Here is a 27,538-nt window from a genome sequence, read left to right as displayed (position 1 = left end):
CTATCCTGTGTCATCAAGCCTCCACAGGACCATCCCTCCCCTCCCAGTTATGCCAGATATGGCCAAACTCTGCTACATATCCAGATGGAGCCATGGGTACCCCCTGTGTACTTTTTGGTTAGTGATTAAGTCCCTGGAAACGTTGCAGGGTCTGGTTGGTTAATATTGTTGTTCTTTCTAAAGGGTTGCAAACCCCTTCAAACTTCTACAATTTCTTTTTAATGCTAAAATCCAAGTTCAGCTCTTATTTACATAAAAAGGGAATGTCTTATACTTAACAAAGATTAATGAAAATACCAATTTTAAATTTCATCTATATCATGATCTTTAAATTTTCATCTAATATTAAAAGAATAGATTTGATGGATATAGACATTTTCTTTAGAAATTCCAAGAAAATTACAAGTTATTTGTCCAAAAAGAGAGACAGTGAAGTGTTAAAAATATTTTTTTAAAAAAAGCTTACACACTGCCTCATTATGGTTGCTAAGAAAGGTAGATTCAGTTTTCCCTGGGAATGAGACCTCTGATAGTTTATGTAGTCATAGGTCATCAGCCTTGAAAACATGTACATATAAGCAGCACTAAATAAACTTCAGTCTATGTGCATATGTAAACATTATATATATACATATATTATATATTTATTAATATATTACATATACAATGTATACATATATAATATTTACCTATGAGTAAATATTATACACAAAACACCACACACAATGCATATTATACATTTACACATTGTTTATAGTACTTTGTGCATATAAGTTTTATATGTGTGTATGCATATTATTATTATATATTACACAGAAGTACATATATAAAGTCTACATGAACAGCATAGGATAGGTGTAGAACTGTCTACAAATGATATATTTAAAATATAATTAAAATGTAAAAGCCACATCTCTTGTACTTGTTCTCATGATAATTATGACACTCCTAAAATAGTAAGATTATAAAGCACACTCAAAGTTTGTAAAATTAACATAATAAATATAAAAAATACAAAATTTTTAAAAATATGATTTTTTTCTTTGCATCGTTAAACACCAAAAAGAGTACTGATGTGCTGTTGTTTGCTGAGCCATTTTCTATATATCTATATGTATCTACAATGAGACCTTAACAAGATACACTCTGCTTCTCAAAAGCTTATACTAAACAATTTTAGGTGTCATTTGTTGTTTAGATACTAGTACAATACAAGAAAAGTACATAAGCAAACAAAAAGGAATTTGAACATTTTGAAAGTCAAAGGAATAGTATTAAATATTCTGAATTCATGGCAATCCTTTTTAGTTAGAGATGGTTGGATTCTGAAAATACAGCTATGCTATGTCTTTCTTTATTATAATCCTGACAGGACCATTAGCTTTCATCTCCTCTTTTTCTTCTTTACAGCATTTGGAAACAGGCAAATTATTGTGTCTGCTATCAATTTTTTGGTATGTATTATATACTGAATCTTATTGATAGTCTACATATATAGTGAATAAAAACACAAAATACACCATATTGAGAAAAATAAGGACGTAGAACGTGTATTTAGCTATGTAAATAAATTTCTATTTCAGGACTGGAAGGATGGCTCATAGTTAAGAGCACTGAATGTTCTTTCAGAGGACCTGGTTTCAAAACCCAGCAATTCGTGGCAACTAACAAATGTCTATAACTCCAAGATCTGCTACCCTCACACAGACATAAATGCAGGCAAAACACTATGGCATATAACATAAACATCAGTAAACTTTAAAGAGAAAATGTCTATTTTATAATGTCCGTATTTTTCACATATACGTATAAAATGGCATAATGTATAAATAAGTTCATAAAATTCACTCATTAGTTGTTAAGTATTCCAAATAAAATTTAGCTGTCACTTATAACAGTTAGCCACAATTCCTTATAATCTAGTAAACAGTTAAAAATTAGGATCCACGCTCCTTCTTAACATCCACTCTTTCACAAATATAATAGAGAACTATCCAGAAATGTTCATTATCATTTCAGTGACTCAGTTTGTAGAAAGTCAGCACCTGTTTGACTTATTAGTGGGCTGAGCCTTGAACCAGGAGCTGGACCTTCCTAATGTGTGCTCACTGTATATTTTCTTTCCCACTAATTCATAAAAGGAAACATGCTTATGTACTGAATTTCATTATTTATCTGAGTGCATGAACTTCTTTCCGTTTCAATAAAGCACTCTAAGAAACAAGGTATTTATGTTGTGAGGATTTTCTACTGTGTGTTCACTCTTATATTATAAGTGAGCAAATGTGCCCGCAGTAGAACACAATTACACACACACACACACACACACACATACATATATATGTATATATACATATATATTCAATAAATATGACATATTGTTTTATTTTTAAATTTCAAAAAGAAGCACATTAAAACATTTAATTTTCATACTTATACATTGTTCATACAAAAATAGGTTCATAGATTCATTTTTGTAATGTTTTATGACCAACTATGAAGTATTCAGAAAAATTTGGAACAGGATATTATGTGTTCACAAACAAAAGCGCCAGCCATCTGTTTCAGCTTGCACTTACTTTGGCTTCTGTCTGTGTTGGTGTTCACCTCTGGTTATTGCTCAGAGTTTTAGCCCTTGTCAAACTGCTGTCCTCTGCTGTTTGCTGCCCATTGATCAGCTACTCTTCCCTTAATGCACTCTGGCTGATTTATTGCATTTTCTTCTGGCTTCTCTAAACTCAATGGTGTTCAAAGCCCACAAAGTTCGATAAACGATGGATTTAGAAGCAATTGACATATTGTAAAAACTATGATAATGAGGTTGATTTTTGAAGCCAAAGTGAAAAGTCTTCCTTTGTTTGAAATTTATTTATTTGTTTAATGAAGTTGGCATTTAATTAAAGTAAAATTATCATTTACAATACAAGCATTATTTATTTTCTTTAATACATTGAAAATAACATAAATTAATAGATACTTTTTAAAAATTGAATATTCTCTGCATTTCCATTTCAGATGTCATCCCCTTCCCCCATACCTTCCCCCCTCCCACAATCCTTCCCCCTTCCTCAGTCCCTCCTCCCTCCCCCTCCCATTGCCAGCATAAAAGTGCTCACTCTCCCAACCACCCTCTCCCACCTCAGCACTTTGGCATTCTTCTACACTGGGAAAAGGAGCCTTCCCTGGACCAAAGTGCTCTCTTTGCATTGATAACAGAAACTGGAGCTTCTCCTCCTCTGCCTCTTTGTCCTCCTCTTTCTCTTTCTCCTCTTCCTCTTCCTCCTCCTCCTCCTCTTCCTCCTCCTCCTCTTCCTTTGTCTTTCTTCTTCTCCCAAGTCACTTCTTCTCTTTGATTGACAATAGTATTGTAATGAGAAAGGCTTAATTTTAAACAGAAAAAAACTGAACATAAGAACTCCAACAATGTGGTTACACTTTAGTGATTGTCAGTTTCCTATTGCATATTCATCCATATAGTAACTGAACAAAATAATAGGTTATCAAGTAATTAGTATCTTGAAATTATTCAGCTGAATAATAAACCAAGCATTAACATCAAATAATTAATTTACCTAATAAAAATTTTATCAACTTACAAAATAATGATTAAATCTTTTAAAAAATAAATTCAAATGTAAATACCATTAGACTTTTCATTTACTACTCATAATAGCCACACTGACTTCCTATGGAGAGTAAAATGTAATTTCTTTAACAAGACACTTTAGATTTCTAATGACACTGTCACCAATATGACAATGTGTAATGAATGGTTGGTTTTTTTTTTTTTTTTTTTACAATCAAACAGTATTTTAATAACATTTGAGGTTTTGTTTTTTTTTTAAACGACTTTATTTTACAAAACAAAGATAACTGTAAAGATTTTAAACATTTTTTTGCTTAAAATTATACATTTTTGTCAGTACTGTTTTTTCAGACAATAAAATAATTTTTACATAAAACCATGTGAATATATTTTTTAGTCAGTACTTGATTTTTTTCAAGGGCTTGACAGTATGCATTGAAAACCTAATAGTTACAATAAGCGTAAAGTACATGCAAAACAAAATGCAACATGGAAATAGTAAAAGTCTTGTTTTGTAAATATATATATATATTTTTGTTTTCATTATTTCTTGGACTTCATACAGTCTGTGAGTTGTTTCTGGGGGAGTGCAAGCCTCTGGGGTTAGCATCCCAATATCAGTGACTGCATATTATGTCTGTTCTTTTGTGACTGGGTTATCTCACTCAGGATGATATTCTCTAGATGCAGCCATTTTCTTAAGAATTTGGTTAAGTCATTGTTTCTGGTGGCTGAGTAGTATTCCATTGTGTATATGTACCACAATTTTTGTATCCATTCATCTTCTGAAGGACATCTGGGTTCCTTCCAGCTTCTGGATATTATAAATAGAGCCGCTATGAACATTGTGGTGCATATATCTTTGTTGTGTATTAAAGTGTCTCTGGGGTATATGCCCAGAAGTGGAATAGCTGAGTCTTCAGGTAGTACTATATCCAATTTTCTGAGGTATTGCCAGACAGATTTCCAGAGTGGTTGTATTAGTTTGCAACCCCACCAACAGTGGAGAAGTTTTCCTCTTTCTCCACAGCCTAGCCAGCATCAGCTGTCATCTGAGTTTTGGATCTTGGCCAATCTGACTGGTGTGAGGTGGAATCTCAGGGTTGTTTTGATTTGCATTTTCCTGATGGCTAAGGATGTGGAGCACTTCCTCAGATGTTTCTCAGTCATTCAGTGTTCCTCAACTGAAAATGTTTTGTTTAGCTCTGTACCCCATTTTTTAAAAGGGTTATTTGATTCTCTGGTGTCTAGCTTTTTGAGTTCCTTGTACACCTTGGATATTAGGCCTCTATCTGATGTGGTGTTGGTAAAGATCTTTGCCCATTCTGTTGGTTGCTGTTTTGTTTTCTTGACGATGTCCTTAGCCTTACAGAAACTTTGCAATCTCATTAAGTCCCATTTGTTAATCTTTGACCTTAGAGCTTGAGCCATTGGTGTTTTGTTCAGGAAATTTTCTCTTGTGCCTATGTGTTCTAAGGTTTTCCCTACTTTCTCATCTAATAGTTTCAGTGTATCTGGTTTAATGTGGAGATCTTTGATCCACTTACACTTGAGCTTTGTACAAGGAGATAAGAAAGGGTCTATTTTCATTCTTTTGCATGCTGAGTGCCAGTTGGACAAGCACCATTTGTTGAATAGGCTGTCTTTTTTCCATTGAATGTTTACTGCTCCTTTGTCAAAAATCAGGTGACCATATACATGAAGGCTCATTTCTGGCTCTTCTATCCTATTCCATTGATCGACATGCCTATTTCTGTACCAGTACCATGCAGTTTTCAGCGCAATTGCCTTGTAATATAGCTTGTGGTCAGGGATAGTTATTCCCGTAGATGTTTTTTTGTTGTTGAGGATGGATTTCGCTATTCTAGGTCTTTTGTTATTCCATATGAAATTGCACATTGATCTTTCCAATTCCATGAAGAACTGGGTTGGAATTTTGATGGGGATTGCATTGAATCTGTAGATTGCTTTTCGTAGGATGGCCATTTTTAAGATGTTGATCTTTCCAATCCATGAGCATGGGAGATCTTTCCATTTTCTGAGATCCTCCTCAATTTCTTTCTTTAGAGGTTTGAAGTTCTTTTCATACAGGTCCTTCACTTGCTTAGTTAGTGTCACACCAAGGTATTTCATAGTTTTTGTAACAATTGTGAAGGGTACGTTTTCCCTAATTTCTTTCTCCACATGTTTGTCCTTTGAGTATAGGAAGGCTACTGATTTGTTTGAGTTAATTTTGTATCCAGCCACTTTGCTGAACTTGTTTATCAGCTGTAGGAGTTCTCTGGTGGAATTTTTGGGGTCACTCAAGTACACTATCATGTCATAGGCAAAGAGTGATGTTTTTATCTCTTCCTTTCCGATTTGTATCCCCTTGATCTCCTTTTGCTGTCTAATTGCTCCAGCCAGGACTTCCAGTACTATGTTGAATAGGTAGGGGGAGAGTGGGCAGCCTTGTCAAGTCCCTGATTTTACTGGGATTGCTTAAAGTTTCTCACCATTAAGTTTGATGTTGGCTGTTGGTTTGCTGTATATTGCTTTTATTATGTTTAAGTATGGGTCTTGGATTCCTGTTCTTTCCAGGACTTTTAACATGAAGGGGTGTTAGATTTTGTCGAATGCTTTCTCAGCATCTAGTGAGATGACCTTGTGATTTTGGTCTTTGAGTTTGTTTATATGGTGGATTATGTTGATGGATTTCCTTATGTTAAACCATCCCTGCATAACAACTGAAACTGAGGAAATTCAAGAAATCATCACATCCTACTACAAAAACTTATACTCCACAAAATTAAAAAATCTGGGGGAAATGGACGAATTCCTAGACAGGTACAAGGTCCCAAAGTTAAACCAGGACCAAGTAAACCATCTAAATAACCCCATAACACCTAAAGAAATAGAACAAGTCATCAAAAGCCTCCCAACCAAATAAAGCCCAGGTCCAGACGGGTTCAGTGCAGAATTTTATCAGACATTTATTGAGGATATAACACCAATACTTGCCAAACTATTCCAAAAGATAGAATCAGATGGAATATTACCCAACTCATTTTTTGAGGCTACAATAACCCTCATACCTAAACCACACAAAGACCCTATAAGGAAAGAGAACTTCAGACCAATCCCACTTATGAACATTGATGCAAAATTCTCAACAAAATCCTTGCAAACAGAATCCAAGAACACATCAAAACGATCATTCATCATGACCGAATGGTTGGTTTTTTGATGAGGCTCTTCTCTCTCATGTTTGTGCTTACCATTCCTCATTTTTAGCTGCATTTTCTGCTACTTACCCAACCAAACCGTTCAGCACTTACCTGGTTCTGCTTCAATTGCTGTGCTTTCAAATTCTGGAAGCAGGCTAATGCCGATGAAGAATTACCATGCTGCAGTCTAGATGCTGCTCTCTCTTGCAATTAACTTAGAAAATGAACTGAAACCTATGGGGTCTCAAGGTGTGATCTCTACATTAAAAGCTTTGCTCTTGTGTGTTAATGAATTTAGACTGTATATTGGTATTATGTCAATCTTTAGCTACATATACAGTAAGTTTTTGGTACAAAAATTACCCAGGAAATATGTTGAAAATAGCATTTACAGATTAATAAAGACATGGGAACCTGGCTATCTATACAGTGAACAGTATCTCTGGAAATTCTATCTTACTGAAAATAATTCTTGGTAGATCTGTAATGTTTTTATTTATTAAAAACTTTTAATTTCTGTTAATCAAAAGTCTTTAATATATTTTGCAGATGTGTGAAGCTGGGAATCATTTCATCAACACAGTGTTGGCTCATCCCAGTCACACAGGTTAATTCTTTTATATTAATAACAGACTTTCAATTGATTTTATAGTTAGTTTATTCACCCACAGTGTACACCTAGAAACATGTCAGGTAGATTTTGAACTGCTGTAGTCTCTTTTGGTGACAAAAGCTAGGAGGGAAGATGAAGGTGATCATTTAAAAATTACTTGATTTTTGCTTTAAAATGTTTATATTATAGACCATGAAACTGATTTCTTATCATCCTTCGTTTCATGCTTTCTAATACTTCCGGGATCCAACATCACATCTCCCTCCCACCTACATGTCCTCCTTGTATAATTTTTATTGTATCCATTTTTTCCAAGATAATTTTCTTTAGAATGCATTTTAGAAATGAGGATATTAACAATTTCTAAGGATGATGGGGTCACCTCTGTAGTCTCAAGGACTCTGGAAATTCAGAAATATTTGGAAAATATTTAAACAGTGACTTGGCTTAGCCATCCATGCTTGCCTGGAGCTGTGTGGTCCTCAGGCTTGGTTGCACTTCATGGTTAATGGTGGTCCTGGTTCAGGTCTTATCTGTCTGCTCATGACAGGTGATCAACATTCTTTACATGTTCTCTCTGACATTTCTTAGAAGACATCATAGACATCTGTTTATCCTAGATGCGGCACCATGACAGAGCAAAGATACCATCCCACATAAGTCTGTCTTGGGAAAACAATGAATTTATTGAAGTAACAAGCAGGCACACGAGTGAGGGGACATATAGGCCCTTTTGAGACTTAAGCCGATGAAACACTGAAAAACCCACTTCAGCCTATTTGAACTCACAAATTCTGCAATACTTGGTCTAACCGAAAAATTTTATGAATATTTCCGCTCCCTAGAAATTGCTTACTCTTTCTGTTCCTTGATCAGATGATTTGGGAGTTTGAATGCTTCCTAAGTCTTATGAGTAGCCTTTAAGAAAAAAAAAAAAAAAGGATTTCACTTTAGAGGAAATAGCTATGATACACTTGCTGTCAATAAGGCCTTAGAAGCATGCATATTTTATTTTGAAATTTTCAGTATCACCTGCAATCTTAACTATACAGTATATTAATTATATTTACCTAAATTCCATTTAGTTCTATTCCTTATATTGAGCTTTCTAAAGTAGCCCTTTCTTCATTACTGCATGCACTCATATCACTAGTGAACATCTACCCATCTATACTGCTTCCTTATATGAATAATATTATATTATATTTCATTTAAGTACAATACAGTATTTACGGAAATACTTCTTCAACTCTAAAAGAGTATTCTAATGTCTTTATCTTAAGAACTTCCTAGAGGAAAAATTCTGAGTAGATTTCTTGGAATAGAAATTATGAGAAGGAGTTGAACACGCAGACATTTCTTTTCAGGAAGTGATGTCATGCATGTGGAGAAGAAAATGCCATAAAACTAGAGATTAATAAATGTCTTAATAAATGCCTTCATTCACCATTTTGAATATGGAATAATTAGAAATTGTAGATCTGAAATACATTATGAATTTAAAATTATAAAAAATTATGTTAAGAGCAATAAAATGTAGATATAACCTCTCTATAGGTTTCTCTTTTGGGTCAAAAAAGCCTCAGCAGGCAAGTTAAGAGCTGAATATTTTGGCAGTAATAAATTTTAACAGAAGTCTTCAAGACTGTAGCATTTCCTATTAAAAATATTTCATATTGAGAAACTGAAGAGTCTGTAATGCAGTTACTACAAAAGCATGGGGAGTAAATTCTAATTCCTAGCACCCACGTTAATGTAATATGTGTTTCTTATCTCAGTCTTGGTGAGAATGAAGCAGGATTCCTGGTATTTTTTGGCCATAGAAATATTTCAAATTGACAATCTCTGAGCTCAGGAAAAGAACTTATCTCAAAAAGAATTAGATGGAGAATGGCAAAGGATAAATCTAAATCTGGGATCACACACAAACACACAGACCTACCGAAAACACAGAAAACTTGCTATATTTCTTTAATAATGATTACCATAATAACTTGAGAAAAGTAATAATGGAGAAGGTATCTAATTAGTAGCACCTGCACTTACATATTGTAATTATCAACAGCAACTATATATGTCGAAATACCTTTGCCAATATAATTATGTATACTTCATAAGACATAGTCACCATCTAATCACTGAATAGCCAAGTCAAAAGCAGGTTTTTGAATGCTTAGTCAGTGTTCCATGCTAATGAGCTACAAATTCATCACCTAGAGGCTTATCTAAGATTGTTTAGTGTACATCTTTTCCCTCTGAAATGCAATGGTTTCTCAATGAATTGGTTTTCAAAATAAACTTTCTTTTGACTATGCTATGTCCATTATAAGATAATCATCCTTGGCATAAATTCAGCTGTAAAGAAATCAGCATGCTATGTCATACATATTTCTCTTGGTATTTCAAGCAGAGTCATATTATTGAACACAGCATACTGACATTTTATGATGACTTTACACTTGTAACTAAATGAGATTAGGTGATTTGTTTTCTGATTAAACTTTGCTACAGATATAATATGGTGATTTTTGTGATGCATATTTTTTTACAAGTGTCACAGCTCAAAGTTCAACTTGAAATCATTATAAATTTATTTTCCAAAAGGTTTCTTGAGAAAAATTTTACTAGGAGAAAATTAATGAAAATCAAGCAATAGTGTGAGAAGAAATATAATGAAAGTTGTAAATAATATTTATGAATCCTTAGCTGCAATACTTTCTGTGGCATTTCTGAATATTAACTATATTGATTCAGGACAATCCTCAAGCTACTATCAGAATCATATGATATAAATGACATCTTTATAAAATTCCCTTTGGATTTTCACTCTTTAATGGAGAGTTTTGAGGTGTTTATAATGCCAAGGACAGATGATTTGACAGCAGGAGATAAAGTAGCTGTGGATTACCAAAGTATAACTTACAGTTTAAGAAGAAAAAACTGTTGCAGCTGTTGTCTTGTATGAAAAATTACAATTGCCACTTAATTTCTTAAGTAGTTGAATATACTTATATACTTTTTTAGCAACATAGATGGAGAGATATTGGAAAGTGGCAGCTATTCTGCCAGAATTAAAAGGTCAGAGCATTTGAAACGGGCTTCTCTGAGAAATGTATAAGTAAATTGCTATGGATAGATGACATTTCATATGTTGCATGATTGTACTCAAGATGAAGTATTGCATAATAAGGGTATTTGCAACATAACCAACTTTTTTCCCTTTCCTTAGGGAGCAACGCTTGTTTCCCAAGTCCAAGTTATAACCCCTTTACATGGATGTTTTTCTTGGTTTCCTGTCCTAATTATACCTATGAGGTATGATATTTACATATGTGAATAATGAACTACATTCTATACATAATGAAGCCACAACTTTATGCTTTGAATATATTATGTGCAATCCACAGATATATCTTCTGTAAAGATATTGACAGATATAACAGTATTTTACCCAAATATCTCTACACTTAAGGAATTTGCAAGCATTAAATAACAAAATTGTGATATATTCAAATTTTAAGTTTAGCAAATATTTTTTTAAAAATATTCTTTTTTGGTCTTTAATGTTTCACATATAAAAGTTATTATGTGCAATGTTTTATACACATAACGTTTGTAAAATTTTCAGCTTTCAAACTTTATATTTAAGACCACAAGTGTTGAATTATCTAGATGAACCAGAGGTGTCTGTTAACTGTGGAATTTTATATTAACAGATCGGATCCTGGATTAGTTTCACAGTCATGACACAGACACTTCCAGGTAATCTTAATATTTACTGATAATTAATCAACATGATTACATCTGTAGAAGAAATTGCTTATGAAAACAAATTACTTTCACTAATGTTGAATTATCTTCAAGAGTATATTATGTATACATTTTTATTTTAGAGTGATTTTTAGCATTAAAATGCTGATTTTTTTTTACCATTTGTACTTGTATAGCTGAAATTTATTTCAAAGTAGGAAATATAATTGAAGTGTATTTGTTGATTGAATATTTAATTAGAAGCTACCTCCTGTGTGCAGATATTTTAAACTGACCTGGGTAATGCTGATTTTGCAATCTTGAAAACTTGATATTTTAACACAAAAAGAAATGTTGTTCACCTGAGTGATGTACGTAAAAAAAAAGCTTATTAGGGGCATGGGAGGCAGTTAAGAGGGTAATAGGGGCAGAGAGAGAGAGAGGAGAGAGAGAAGAGGAGTAGAGAAGTAGAGGCTAACCATGAACATGTAGAGAGAGAAGGGAAAAGGGAATGGGGAGGGGCGAGACAAATGGGTAAGAATAGGAGAAGACAGCAAGAGATAGAAGTAGTTCCATAAAAATTTTTATTTATTCTTCAAGTAAATTTTGTACATCTAATATTCTAAGACAACAATAAAAGGATCTTAATAAGAAACTATAAACCATTTGGAAAATATTTTCTCTTACAAATTATTTTTATTGTTTAGAATAGCATTCATCCTTTCTACAGGATTATAATAGTGTGTTTGTTCTGTTTTTCTTTCAGTTGGTATTTTTACAGTGTTAATGACCATCCAGATGTCTCTATGGGCACGAAAGAAGCATAAGATATATCGGAGGAAATTCAACTCATATGTTCATAGGAAATCAGCCATAATTCCATTCATATTCTAAGTAAATACAGCTGTTCTCATCTGAGCAAGACATGCAGCATATAAATTCACTCAAAAGGCTTATAAAATGACGATTAGGTATTATAATGTAACAATTAATTAATAACAATATTTTAATAACGCACAGATGTTATTAATGGAATTTACCTAAGTTTCTGTTATGAACTAGTGGTAATGAAAAGCAGGAAATAATCTCAGCATTGGTGACGCATGGCTAATTACCAAGCTACAGAAAGTTGAGTCAGGAGGATTGCCATGAGTGAGAATCCATACATGTTTATGACGGAGAGCCAATCGTGCAATTAGAATGAGAAAGGTAAAACACAAAAGAGCATTGAATTATTTGCAAGAGCTTGATCCTAAAATAGTCTTATCATCTTAATATTTCATAGCACCATTTTATAAGGTAATTGAATTATCAGGCTTCTGCGCTGGCCACCTGGAATGGTGTTTAGAATTTTCTTGTTCTGAAAACTTTACATACTCTGCTTAAGTCTTAGAAACAGCCTTAATTATTCCCTTAGGCTTTGTGGCACTTCTTTTGTCATTGAAATAATTTCAGTTTTACATTGTTTGACACTCAAAACAGCAACCAAATACTGTCACCTCCCTGTAGGAAACTGCAGAACCCCGATTACAAAAAGTTGACATTTTGTGTTGCTGCATCTCAAATTCATTTATTTTTGAAAAATTCTTTATGAAAGATTGATAGACAGACACGTTGTGGTTTAGATAAAGAAAATAAGGCCTAATTTATTTAAATACAAGGTATGGAAGGGTGATAATGAAAATGAATTCAATGCACATAATGTAAACAATACTAAGTTTATATCATGCATCATTGTTTTATCCTATGGCTACAAAAAACATATGAAATAAATATCCCATGTGCAATAACCAGTAAATTACTCAATCTGCCGGTACAGAATATGGTGGCGAATCTCACTAGTACATTGATTTTCTCCAGAGCTATCTTTTTCTTCTAAGTTTCTAGAACACATGTCTTCTTCATGGAACAAATGTGATTTCACTTATAAAACCAAAAATTCTAAAATTAAAAAAATACATCTAGACTACTTAGAGAGATGTGTGGATTATGTATGTTCAATGATACTGTCACAGACTAATTTATCTCTTAATTGGTTGATCTATAGTTGTGTTTCATATATAAAAAACAGAGTGAGTTTAGTCTGTTTGTGTGAAGAAAAAAAATACTCTTTGAGTCTAGACCAAGTTGGTCCCTAATAACAGCAAAACATACAATTTTCTCATTTTATCACAGCCCATTCAAAGAAAAAAGAAAGAAAAACAAACATATTCTCAAGTAGTGGTAGAAAATAAACCTAAACATATTTCTGTTGCCATATATATATATGTATATATATGGCATTTATTTAATATATATATATATATATGTGTGTATATATATATATATGTATATGTATATATATATATATATATATATATATATATATATATATATATATATATATATGCCATTTAAATAAATGCTTAGAATTGCTCTTGACAAACCATATCTTTTCACATTCTGCTTGAAGTTTGTGGAAAATGGTATTTTATGGATTAGAACTCAAACTGTTGACAACTGAGTTTCTTAGACATCATAATGCAGGAAATTATTTCTAATGCACTTAGAAGAAACAGTACAGTTCGTCTAATCTAACCACTGGATTTTATGCATATGTGCTTAGAATAAGATGTTATCCTGAAATTTCAAAAATGTAATGGTTTTAACATGCCACGATTTAGGTCAAATATAATTTTATAAAGTACCTAGAGAGAAAAACTAAAAACTAAGGTCATGAGGCATGAGCTGGCAAACTCACCTTTACTACTTCAGTGTATCAACTCCACTAGGTATTATTTAATTCTCAAATTATACTTGAACTATGTTTGGTTTTATTTTTTGCTTGCTGTTATTTTTATTGATAAACAATTTTATTCAATATAGTCTTCTCCAAACTCCTCCCAGACCTCCTGCCTCTTTATACCTACAATTCTTTGCCTATTCTTTCTCTCACCCCTCTCTCAGAGTTGTAAACATATGTTTGGCTTGGGTCTGCTTACTCCTGGGTTCTGCCTCATCTCTGTGGGCTTCATTATCAGCCTGATGAGTTTAAAGACATTATCTATTATTTCTCTGATCTTACTATCTTTCTATCTCCTTGTCTGCATCCATATCTAAGTCTTGAGGAAAGGGATTTACTGAAGTTAAAGCTTATATTGTTATTAACATTCTTTGTCTAAAACCTAAGCCAAGTGATGAAATTCCTGACTTTGTGTACTGACATTTTGCCAGAAATGAACCAAATTTTCAAGGTGTTTCAGCTCCTTTATACTGGTCTCGGTGCAGACCAGAATTTGGCTGTTGGTTTACATCAATTATGGCACCTTTGCTCCTGAAATAAAAATTTTCTTTGAAATAATAATTATTACTATTTTGTTTATATTTTTAAAGCATAAAGCAAAGAAAGTCCTTTGATTTTCTCAAGATGTTTGAAGAACTACATGACATGGTGCTTTACAGGTTCAATTAAATTTACTTGTACCAAAAAAGAAATGTTACTTGTACATTAGATGACTTGTACCATTTGAATATAACAATAATAATTAACAACCAGGTTTTTAAAGCCTGCTTAAATGTTAATTCTTGCCAAGATTTGTATTGAACCTTATCATTATCCGGCGTTTCAAGGTGCTTCAGTGTAGAAAGGTATAGACATATTCCCAAAGACAGTAGTCTTTGCTAACATGGCTATTCATTTTAAATTTATTTTAAATGATGGTGCTTAAAAACTGTAAAATGATGCTCGGAATGATTTGCAAAAAATCAATGTACAAGTATCTTAGAATTACTTTTGTGGGAATAAGGAATATCTATTTCTCAACTGATCAAGAAACAAAGATGTATAATATGGTGCCAAAATAGACTAAGATTAGTATAATACATTAAAAAAAACCAAACTAATTACAAAATTGATTTCCTTTCTTTGTGGTCATTATATCTTTCTACCAGCTTGGAAAGCTGTGTGTTTTCTCAGAAGAATGCTGAAATTTTAATTTTTGTGTATAATTAAACATCTGCTTGTTATAATTTTTCCATATGGTATAATTTTCACAATAATTGACCAAACATTTATAAACATTTATACAGGCAAGACTGAGGTATCCCCATAGGCATCTATAATGTAGAAGAGAGGGACACTATGAGAACGTTTTGAATGCTATAGATAGCCCCATACACAGAGAGGAGCTATCCACTTGAGCGGGTTCACAACAAACACTCAGAATCCTTTTTCTTCTCACAACTTTATATAAAACAGTGAGATACATGTACAGATTTTTAAAAGCACTTGGCATAACACTATATGAATATATTTTTGTCAGTACTTAATTCTTTTAGAGGTTTGATAGTATGCATTGAAATCTACTAGTTACCATAAGCATAAAGTACATCGAGAAAAGAATGTAACATGAAAACGGTCAGAGTTTTGTATATATTAAACATAATGATTTTTGAATACCAAAAATTGCCACAAGGCTATATTCCTAGCTCTTGGATTATGAATGATTTAAGGTCTAGGTGGACCACACTCTGAGAGGGTGCTATACACTTATTTTTTTTCTCAGAAGGACTGAGGCTTTCACTTTTTAGCCTTTGCTTTTCTTGAGCTTCATATAATCTGTAAGTTGTTTCTTGGGTATTCAGAGCTTTCTGGGGCTAGTATCCAATTATCAGAAACACTCAGAATCTTGGCTTTAAAAATGTTTACATGCTTACAGTTACTTTTGTGATAACAGGAAAAGACATTTTCTTTAAAAATATTACATATATAGACAGACACAGTACTGGCTCACAATCTGACTCAATGGCTTTCTTAAAATATGTTACTTTTCTCATGCTGTACTGGCTTTTGATTTTACACTGCCAAATTTACACAGGTTATTAATTTTCTCTCTTACAACTTTATTTTAAAAAGACAGATACATGTACAGACTTTTAAAAGCATTTTGGCATAAAACTTCATGAATACATTTTTGTCAGTACTTGATTTTGTTAAAGGTTTGATAGTATGCATTGAAATCTTACTAGTTACCATAAGAATAAAGTACATGTAAAACAAACCGTAACATGGAAATAGTCAAAGTTTTCTTGGTGTGTATAGATTAAACAAAATGATTTTTAAATTGCCTCAAGGCTCTCTTTTTAACTCTTGAGTTATTAATGGTGTAAAGTCTAGGTGCACCCTACTCTGAGAGGGTGCTATGCACTTGTTTTTTTGTTTGTTTGTCTGTTTTGTTTTTTTGTTTCTTTGTATTTTTTCTAAGAAGGACTGAGGCTTCTAATTTTGGCCTTTCTTTTTTTGAGCTTCATATTGTAGGGAGCCACGCCTGAGAACCATGCTTAAGAAAATGACTGCACAGCAGCCACCTTAGAACTGGTCAATACTGTACCTACACCCCCCACCGGTGAGAGCCTGACCTTTCCGAGGAATACCACTATGAGGTTCTGCCAAGACTAGCTGCTAGGTGACAAGATAAGATATCCTGGGACAATTACCTGGCTGTTAGTTAATCTGTAACCGCAGTGCTACCCTCTCCCTGGTCATGTAGATGCTGTAAAATTCCACTGCACCCTGCTTCCCCCTTTCTGCCCAGCCCATATAAGCTGTAAGCACTAAGCCCTCAATGAAGCCTTGACACCATCTAGACTGACTTTTGTCATTCTTTGCGTGCTTGGCTTTCTTTATCTCTTGCTCCCATGACTTTCAGGACGAAGGCCTCTTCGGGACTGTGAATAACTGGACCTGCTGGATGGGTCATCATATGATGTGTGAATTGTTTCTTGGGTGTTCAGAGCTTTCTGGGGTTAGTATCCAATTATCAGTGACTGCATAGTATGTCTGTTCTTTTGTGACTGGGTTACCTCACTCAGGATGATATTCTCTAGATACATCCATTTTCTTAGAAATTTCATAGACTCATTGTTTCTAGTAGCTGAGTAGTACTCCATTGTGTAATATACCACAATTTTTGTATCCATTCATCTATTGAAGGATATCTAGGTTCTTTCCAACTTCTATTATAAATAAGGCTGCTATGAACATGGTGGAACATGTGTCTTTATTGTATGTTGGAACACATCTGGGGTAAATACCAAGAAGTGGAATAACTGGGTTTTCAGTTAGGGCTATGTTCAATTTTGTGAGGAACCACCAGACTGATTTCCAGAGTGGTTGTATCAGCTTACAACCCCACCAAAAGTGGAGGAATGTTCCTCTTTCTCCACATCCTTGCCAGAATCTGCTGTCATCTGAATTTTTGATCTTAGCCATTCTGACTGGTGTGATGTGGAATTTCACCGTTGTTTTGATTTGTATTTCCCTGATGGCTAAGGGATGTTTAACATTTCCTTACATGCTTCTCAGCCATTCAATATTTCTCATTTGAGAATCCTTTGTTTAGCTCTGTACCCCATTTTTAATAGGATTGTTTGAATCTCTGGTATCTAACTTCTTTAGTTCTTTGTATATATTAGATGTTAGACCTCTAGCAGATGCGAGATTGGTATAGTTCTTTACTCAATCTGTTGGCTGCTGCTCTGTTTTCTTGAAAGTGTCCTTAACCTTACAGAAACTGTGCAATCTCATTAAGTCCCATTTCTTGATCCTTGATCTTAGAGCACAAGCCATTGGGGTTGTGTTCAGGAAATTTTCACCTGTGCCTATGTGTTCTAAGGTCTTCTCCACTTTTTTCTTCAAATAGTTTCAGTGTACCCAGTTTAATGTGGATATCTTTAATACACTTGCACTTGAGCTTTGTACAGGAGATAAGATATGGTTTATTTTCATTCTTCTGCATGCTGACTGCCAGTTGAGCCAATACCATTTGTTGAAGAGACTGTCATTTTTCCATTGAATGTTTTCAATTTCTTTGTCAAAAATCAAGTGACCATATGTGTGAGAGTTCATTTCTGGATTTTCTATTCTGTTCTATTGATCTACCAGCCTATCTCTGTACCAGTACCATGCAGTTTTTATCACAATTGCCTTGTGATATAGCTTGAGGTCAGGATGGTGGTTTCTGCAGAGGTTTTCTTTTTTTAAATAATAAATTTCGATATTCTAGGTTTTTGTTATTCCAAATTAATTTGCAAATTACTCTTTCTAACTCTATGAAGAATTGAGTTCGAATTTTGATGGGGATTGAATTCAATCTGTTGGTGAGATAGCCATTTTTACAAACTTGATCCTTCCAATCTATGAGCATGGGAGATCTTTCCATTTTCTGAGATCTTCAATTTCCTTCTTCAGAGATTTGAAATTCTTGTTATACAGGTCCTTCACTTGCTTAATTAGGGTCAAACCAAGGTATTTCATATTGTTTATGACTATTGTAAAGGGTATCTTTTCACTAATTTCTTTCTCAGCATGTTTGTCTTTTGAGTCGAGGAAGGCTACTGATTTGTTTAAGTTAATTTATATCCATCCACTTTGCTGAAGTTGTTTATCAGCTGTAAAAGTTCACTAGTGGAATTTTTAGAGTCACTTAAATATACTAACATGTCATCTGCAAATAGTGATATTTTGCTTTCCTATTTGTATCCCTTTGATTTCCTGTGGCTGTCTTATCTGAGTCTGATTGAGTTTTGCCCCAAGAATCCATCATCTGTCCTTGTGTTTCAGTCCTTAGAAAAAGAGTTTTGTTGTACATTTATTAAACAGATAAGAAAGCATTACATGGGGAAGGAATGAAGAATACAGAGAGCTCAACAGTTAAGTTTCACATGTGTTAGCCAAGGAAAAGAAACTTGGGTATAATAAAGGAATAATAAAAATACTCACAGAAGGAAACACAGGTAGAAGTGGAACAGAGACTGACGAAAAGGCCATCCAGTGACTGCTTCACCTTGGGATCCATTCCATGTAGAACCAGCAAACCCAAGCACTATTACTGATGTCAAGAAATGATTGCTGACAGGAGCCTAATATGGATGTCTCCTCAGAAGCTCTTCCAGAGCCATATATATATATATATATGAGGATGCTTGCAGCTAACCATCAGACTGAGCACATGGACCTCAATGTAGGAGCCAGAGAAATGACTGAAGAAGCTGAAAGGGTTTGCAAACAGCATGGGAAGAACAACAATACAGCCAACCACACTCCTCAGAGTTCCCAGGGACTATACCACCAACCACTGAGCACACATGGAGAGACCCATAGCCAAAGATGCATATGTAGCAGAGGATAACATTGTGTGGAAACAATTAGAGGAGAAGCCTTATCTCCTGTAAAGGCTCATTTTCCATGTAGAGTAATGCCAGGGAGATGAGTTAGGAGTGGGTGGTTGGGAGAGGGAACATCTTCATTGAAGTAAGGGGAGGGGGCATAGGGATGGGGAAGGGGAGAAAGGGATGACACGTAAAATGTAAATACATAAAATATCCAATAAATAAATTTTTAAAAACACCTAATTTGGTAAGAGACTAACAATAAAATGTTTTTTAGTCTTTCTTTTTTTTTAGTCTTTTTATATATTGGTTTCATATGTTTTTATGTTGCTCACCAACATGCTGTAAAAAAAAAAAAAAAAGACATTAACAACCTCTTTTTATCTCAGACCTTCAAAGACTAAAGTCTTATGCTCTCTTTATAGTTTAATTCAACAACTGTTTACTGCTCTCATAGATTTCAACTATTATAATTTTATTATGCTTCAAAACTCTAAAGAATTAGCTCATTAAAACATGCAGACTTTTTTGTACAAACAATGATCTGAAATACAAACTATATATAGTATGGAATAACAAAAACATAAACAAAATAAAAACAAGGTCCAACTACATTTTAAACATTTTATTTTGTTAGTACTTATGGATGGATCCATGTTTGTGAAAACCAGAAAAGAATCTGTCTCAGGGACAAAAAGACAGTCTAAACAGCTCTATAAAAACAGGGCAAAGAGATATGAATGCACTTCATTCAAGGGTAGCAACGCCTCTAAATTAAAGTAATAGTTTTTCTGTTCCCATTTAACACACACAAAAGCAGATGCTTTTACTTTTTTTAAATTGATTTGTTTAAGAAGTTTCTTATCACATAGCTCAGAGTGGATTCTGTCTATTTATGCCATGATGGCCGAAAACTTGTGAGGATTGCACCTTAAAATAGACTTTTTCTTTGATTCTGACTGTTATTTTCTGATAAAGAGGTATGGAAATTTAATCTAATCATCAAATTATCTCTAATTGTATGCTTAACTTTTTTTGTAATAGTCATATATTCATTTAAAATACAGCCTGAATTAATATTTGTAAATGGGTTCAAATACAAAATTTTACATATTAATCAGCATGTAATAGTATTTTGCTGTAGTCCCTCTTAAACAGCACAATTTACTAAACTTCAATTTTACTATATAACTTATTATACTTGAAATTTAAAGATTTTGAAATTTTATTTAATGTATGAATGCATCTCTGTGTTTGCGTGTGTGTGTGTGTGTGTGTGTGTGTGTGTCTATGTATATATGAACACATGAGCAAACTTGTGGGCATTCTACTATGTGGGCATGAGTGCTATCCCATGATTTCATATTTTGTGATAAGACCCTTTAACACTGAATCACATCATTGGCATAAATACAGATATTAATTAAGGCAACAGTGTTCTGAAATGGAAAACAGTATAAACTATTTGAATATTTGAAATTATTTATACTACATGGAAGAAAATAGAAAATTTACAATAATTTTATATTAAGATATCTTACTAATGCATATTTGTCATGCATAATCATGTTAATATTTATTTTAAATTTTCATGAGGAAAATAGATTGTTGATGTGAATTTTCCCTGCAAAATTCCTTAAAAATGATTTATAAATACTGTCAGTATGACTGATGATATTCACATAAAGTAATACTCTATATTTTTATGACTGTGGTATTTTGTTTTGGTTTTACATAAGTGAATTTTCTGAGAATGTAACAAAATACATGACTAAAACAGCCATGATGATTTGACCACATGTAGAGTCAATTTAAATTCATACAAAAGACCAACTTAAGGAAGGAAAAACATTTCTATACCCAATGCCTATAAAATTCTCAGTCTGTTTTCTAGAGCATGTTTCTCACTTTGATTTTTAAAATAGTCATGGTGAATTCGGTATAAAGTAACCTAAGCTTCTATTAGTTCAAACATAATGTCTAATGTCTACACATTTAGTCTATTCCAACTGGTGCACACAAAACCTCTATTGATGGTACTGTGATGGTGAAAAGATTTTTTTAAAGTTGTTTTAGCTTGTAAACACTGAGGAGTTGTTCTTATCTGGAATGCACCCTTTCAAAGAACTTGCCTAAACTTTGTGGTCCAGTTCGGCTATTCTTTATTTATTCATTATACATCCCGAATGCAGCCTCACTTTCTCTATCTTTTTCAGCACCACCCACCCTCTCCCATTTCCCCATCTCCTTCTCCAGTTGGGCTCTTCTTAAAAACTGATGGTTGAGCCTGACCACGGTGGTACATGCTTTTAATATGAGCACATATGTTCTTCGGTAGGATCATATAGTATTCCAAATGCAATTTTTTTTAAACTTTATTTTACAAAACAAAGATAAAAGGAAAAAAAATTAAACATTTTTGCATAAATGTATACAAATACATTTTTGTCAGTGCTTGGCTTTTTTTTTTGTTTTTAAGATTTGATACTCTCCATTAAGGTCTTACTAGTTACAATGAGCAAAAATTACATGTAAAACAGGATGTAACCCGGAATTAGTCAACGTTTTCTTGGTGTGTAAGGATTGAGCATAATGTCTTTTTTTTTTGTTTGCAATTTTTATCTGCTGATAATATTCTAACCAAAGTATTCTTGAAGGTAGGGGCTGAACCTTAAACTTTTTTTTGTGTAGGGAAAGCAGTAATTACATTACAATGATGTGGCTTCCACTACAAACAGCATACGAAGCAAAACTCAAGGTTTCATATCTTCTTCATTTCTATTTCCTGTACTGGGAATGTGGGTTTTAGCAATTGCAACGTGACATCAGCTTCAGTTCTATAACAGTATAATTCATAACAATTATTATTTCCATTATATTATTATTTAAATGTTTCTCTTTATACAATTTGTGCAGACGTCCTAGAGCTGGGATTTCAGGTGCATACTGAGACGCGTTAACACTTGATAATATCTCTACCATGTTCCCTCAGTCTTTATTTTAGAGCTCCTTAACTTAGTGTCTTGTTCCTTGCCATGACCAAAATAACTTGTACTTTTACATGGACTCCAGTGGTCTTTGATGATCCTCTTGCCTCCTGGCCTCTGGACTCAGCTTCAAGGTCCCATAGCTTTGCTTTGTGTAGATATGTTGCAAATGGTGTAAATGTCACAAATGTACCTCTTTGTTGTTTATTCCTGGGATAACATCAAAACCTGGAATTTGCCTGGGTCAGCAATTTTGTATCACGACTCCCTGCTGCATCTGATTAATCAGTCTTAGAATGTGTGTTCAATAAACCATTTATAACTGACTGAGATTAGAGTCTATGTGGTTTATGGGGTTGTTGCTGGACCCTACCACATAGCACTACAGAGCCCAGAAAAATGTACTTTTTTTCTGACAACTACTTCTTTAAAATGTTCAAAAATAGAACTACTTTTTAATAGAAACTTGTTGGCATGATCCCTTCCATCTGCCTGAATTCCATTCATACAAGAAACTCAATCCAGACAAGCACAAGAGGCAGCTGAGAAATGCTGAGAGAAGCAAATTGCTTTGTGTACTAGAGGCTATAAAAATATATCATGTGAGAAATGTTAGAGTAAGTAGAAATGATAATCACATTTTTTTTTTAAATTTGTGAATAAGGCCTAACAGTTTCAGATGTTATCGGTACAACTTTGGGTCATCTGTCACCCACACATTAGGTTCAATAACATTAGCTGCAATGTAGGTAGAAATAGCTCCCATGGTAATACTGAGCGCTAGACAAGATAAGGAAGCCAGAATTTCTCTTTTCAGTCTCCCTAGGCTCTCAGGATCTGACTTCAGGAGAACAATATTTCTCAGTCACTTCATTACTTTCCACTAGAAACTTAATATTTAGTTTCCATTGACTCTTAATCCTATTATAATGAGGGCCATACATTCAACACATGAAAAGGTTTAGGAAATAATTAATAGCTGTATCCCATACCTATTGTGGATATGTGAAATGTCCTCCACAGGATCATGTGTCTGAACTATGGTTTCTATGCTGGGCTGTATGTGACAATTATGAAAGCTGGCGGAGAGGGAGCCTTGGAAGAGGAAGCATGTCACTGGTGTTGGGTTTGAAAATTACAAACTGGCCCTATACCCTGTGTTTACTTTCTACTTTTTGTGTAGAGATGAAAAACTGATCAATCAGGTTCCTGGTTTCAGTGGTTCCTCGAACTTGGTCATCACCTCAAGCTTGTGTCTTAAGAGTTGAATTGTCCCCTGTTGAGGAATGGGACCACCCACCCATTTCAAAATATAAATTCACAATTCCTCCTGTCAAAAGGAAATGCAGGGACAAAGAATGAAGCAGAAACTGAAGGAAACACCATCCAGAGATTGCCCCACCTAGGGATCTATCCCATTTGCTGACACCAAACTTGGTTGATGCCAACAAGTACTTTCTGACTAGAGCTGGCCACTGAGAGGTTCTGCCATAGTCAGACCAATACAGATTCGGATGTACAAAGCCAAACATTGTACTGAGAGCAGGGACCCCAACGAGGACGTTAGGGCAAGGACGGTAGGAGCTGAAGGGGTTTGCATCCTCATAGGAAGAACTATAATATCAATCAACCAAACTCCCAAAAGTTTCTAGGGACTAAATCACCAACCAAAGTGTGTACACAAGGGATCCTCATGGCTCCAGCTGGCTGTGTCACAAAAGGACTGCCTTATCTGGCATCAGTGGGTGGAGAGGCCCTTGGTTCTGTGGAGGCTTGATGACCCAGCATAAGGGGATGCTAGGCTGCTAAGGTAGATGTGGGTGAGAGGGTGAGTGGGCACCCTCATAGAGGAAGGATGGAAGAAAGAAGAGATAAGAGACTTGTGAAGGGGAAACTGGGAAGGGGGATAACATTTGGACTACAAAAATATTATAAAAAGTTGAATTTTGATCAGCTGTCCTATCACAGTGGAAAAGTAATAACTACAATATTCAAGCCACTGAAATACCAAACTAAAATTAAGCTTCAAGCATCCCAGGAGGAAAATATTTATTTCCAAAGAGATGCATTAAAAACGTATAATATTCTAAAAGATAAGGAAGAAAACATTAGAAACTATGAGGTTGATTATTGGAAATATTCTTGTGTGTTGAACAAGCAGAAGTAAAAAGTGTTCTCAATTAGTTATTTTAAGTTTCTTTCACTAGAATTACATACAATCTCATGAAATTCTATATTGTACATATTTATGTATTTTATCTTTTTACAGTGTTCACAGATGATGCATATTTAATTTAACATTACATGTGTTCAGCTGATAGATCAAAGAAAACATGGGTTTTGTATCTTTTCACAATGTCATAATTGTTTATCCATCCTGGTACCTGGTACATGGTTCATCTCTTAACCATCTTTACAATTATCCCTAATGCTGAAATTAGGGCAAAATACTGGAACTAAGAAGAGTCAAAACATCTATGGAAGTTCAAAAATCTTGTTTTCCAAAAGACAAATTGTTGCATTTCTTTCATGATATAAAGTGGGATTTGAAATAAAACCAGTACTTTGAAGATGAGTATCCCTTCCTTCCTTTTTTTCCCCTCAAACAAAAACATGTATGATACTTAGTCATTTGCATAAATATGTGTGATTATGTAAAGATTTTCCTTGGTTTTCTATCAGAAGCAAGTCTAAAATTAGACATCTGAAATGCTTGCCCACGGTGATTAAAACTTTGCAATAAAATTTCCATTTCCCTAACAAGGGTAGTGAAGAAATTTGATATCTTTGGTTGAAAACTGCTCACAAAGGAAAAGAAATGAAGTCTCTCTCTTTGTATATACAAAGCTCCTTAAGGGCAGGTATAAACAACAACACAAAAGATACACAATGGTATTTTAGTCTCTTTTGAAAAAAAATCTTGTAAAGCTTTGTTTGGTCATCTCTTAATACCTTAGTGGATTTTGCATATGTTTTCAAATGTTCATGCATTTTATAGATTTTTATATGTGTGTGACTCTGCATGGGTATCTGGTCACCTTCTTTTACATTACTCTTTCTGTTTCTCTCTGTGTGACTGTCTCTGCATCACTCTGTCTGTGTCTACTAATTTTATTTGATTTTCTTTGATATGTTCTTTTTCCGTATTATTTTCTAAAGAGAAAGAAAACATGGGATTGTGTGGGTGGGATAGTGGAGAGGATCTGAAAAGAGATAAGAAAGAAAAAGCAGTGATCCAAACAGTATACCTTTATCTATCTGTTTAACTCTCTCTCTCTCTCTCTCTCTCTCTCTCTATCTATCTATCTATCTATATATTAACTTTTTTATTTTACAATAAAATAAAATTTTATATTTATGTATATTGATAATCTTATACTTATTGCATACTATAAACAATTACATATATAATGTAAGATTATAAATATTATCATATATATATATATTATATATATCTATATATACATTTGAATTATCTGTGCTTAGTTTCAAATATACTTTAGTGTGGATGTGTTTAAGTAGTATATTGGTATTCTTAGGATTAATTTAAATAGTGAAAATTGTAGCTACCCATTATTTCAAAATATGCATATTCATTTCTGAATTTTCATTAAAATAAGTGAGTCATATCTACTATGAATTGTGTTAGCAACATCACTATGAAAATTTAAATATATTACATTGTACACATTTTTATACTAAGAGTACATAATGCTTTGCTATAGTTTTTTCTTAACGTATTTTCTTTTTATTCTTGTATCTATTTTCTACTAGAAAAAATCATGACTGACATTTTATTGCTTTTAGTTTTGGTCTCACTTTATATCATCAAACATTGTTTTTCTTTCTTTTTTCTTTTTTTAAAATTCAGTTATCTTTATTTAAATTGAAAACTATTTCTTAAAACTGCATTTAGCATCAAGATCATTTATGAAAATCACCAGCATTTGTAAAGCAGAAACATTGACGTTAACAATACCAGATTTTACTTTGGAGCTTATTCTTTAACCAAATCGTCGAGAATGAAGAGAAAAAAGTAGGTTATTTACAGAAGATATCTACATATTTTAACCTTTAAGAATGCTCAGGGACAAACATGGTTACAGAAAAGACCTCAGAACACATTGGCATCTCAGAAGCAATCTGCAAAGATTTAGTTTTCTCAATAGCTAGCAATGCCCAAAATCCTTCTTCATCTTAAATCTTGGGAGTCAAATAATATTTTAAGTGTCCCATGTCAGCAATTTTATACTCTAAACAAGAGCCACATCTGCAGACATGCTGAGTGTTACTATAGGATACAGGGGAGTGGCTTTTGTGAAAAAGTTCAGGCACCTCAGAGCAAACATTATCTGAACTGGATCATTCATCTCGATGGTTAGAGTTTCCCATTGCCAAGCTCTCCACTTGCAGAGAACTTCACCCCATCCTTTGCACAGGATATCACAACGGCATCTCCAATCTGGCCAATGTCTCTGCATACACATGCAAATTCACCAGTAGGCATATTCACTATACAGCCGTACTCCTGTTCTGAGATTCCAAATTACTCAACATCCAAGTCCCTTATCTTTATTTCATAGTCTGAAATTTTCTCTTGATTTGGTGCTTCAAATACTAGTGCTAAGTTATCAGCATTATCTTCAGCCCTTAATTTAGTGATGTCTTCATTACCAGCACATTTTAGAATTTTGGACATGTTGGTGAGTTTCACACCCATGGCCAGGTTTCGAATGCAGTAGTATGTGTTGAAGCCTTTGGAGCACAGAGTAAGCTGCACCAAGGAAACAAGAGATGAGTCAATGCTCTGTAGGTTGATGAGGTCTTTGAGAGCATCTAGCACCTTCATATTATATATATTACATATATTTCAACTATAATAGTTATCAAGTACTGTTGTTGGAACAATCAAAACTAACTATAGTAAAAGTTTACCTATGTGCCTCACTAGAATGAAGCACTGTATCTGAAATAGTTAATTGTTCAACAACTGAATGTAGCACAGGGTCTGAGCTTCTGTTAAAACACTGAACTGGTGGCTTTTGTACAAATACCTAAAAGGAGCTGGTAGCTAAAATTGGCCTTCATTGTTTAATAGTGTGGCCTGCAGAAGGGGAATGCACTAGGATATTTTACTTCTTCTTCGATTCATTGTCCTGATGACTGCAGTACTTGCTTTTATGGTTCCTAGTGCAGCTTCCTTTGCAACCAGAATCGTTTTCATGCTGGAAGGGATTTCACAAATAAT

The 27,538-nt window shown here is 33.8% G+C and overlaps 1 protein-coding gene and 1 pseudogene across 2 annotated transcripts in view; one reads left to right on the top strand and one right to left on the bottom strand.

The window, feature by feature from the left end:
* Positions 1-12,049, top strand: part of TECRL (trans-2,3-enoyl-CoA reductase like) — a gene marked incomplete at both ends in the record, with an annotated part of 82,530 nt that extends 70,481 nt beyond the window's left edge. Inside the window, 5 exons of the mRNA XM_080909479.1 lie at positions 1,411-1,454; positions 7,342-7,399; positions 10,635-10,720; positions 11,122-11,167; positions 11,922-12,049. Of these exons, the coding sequence (XP_080765605.1) occupies positions 1,411-1,454; positions 7,342-7,399; positions 10,635-10,720; positions 11,122-11,167; positions 11,922-12,049 (362 nt within the window). The remainder of the gene's footprint in view (positions 1-1,410; positions 1,455-7,341; positions 7,400-10,634; positions 10,721-11,121; positions 11,168-11,921) is intronic.
* A 14,438-nt stretch (positions 12,050-26,487) lies between these two features.
* Positions 26,488-27,139, bottom strand: LOC308414181 (proliferating cell nuclear antigen-like; annotated as a pseudogene). Its single transcript has one exon. The product of its transcript is annotated as a proliferating cell nuclear antigen-like (transcript).
* Positions 27,140-27,538: the final 399 nt, after the last annotated feature.

Source organism: Micromys minutus (assembly GCF_963924665.1).
Source record: "Micromys minutus genome assembly, chromosome: 1".
NCBI lineage: Eukaryota > Metazoa > Chordata > Mammalia > Rodentia > Muridae > Micromys > Micromys minutus.
Note: the sequence above shows the minus strand (reverse complement) of the source record. Positions and strands in the feature narration are given on the sequence as shown.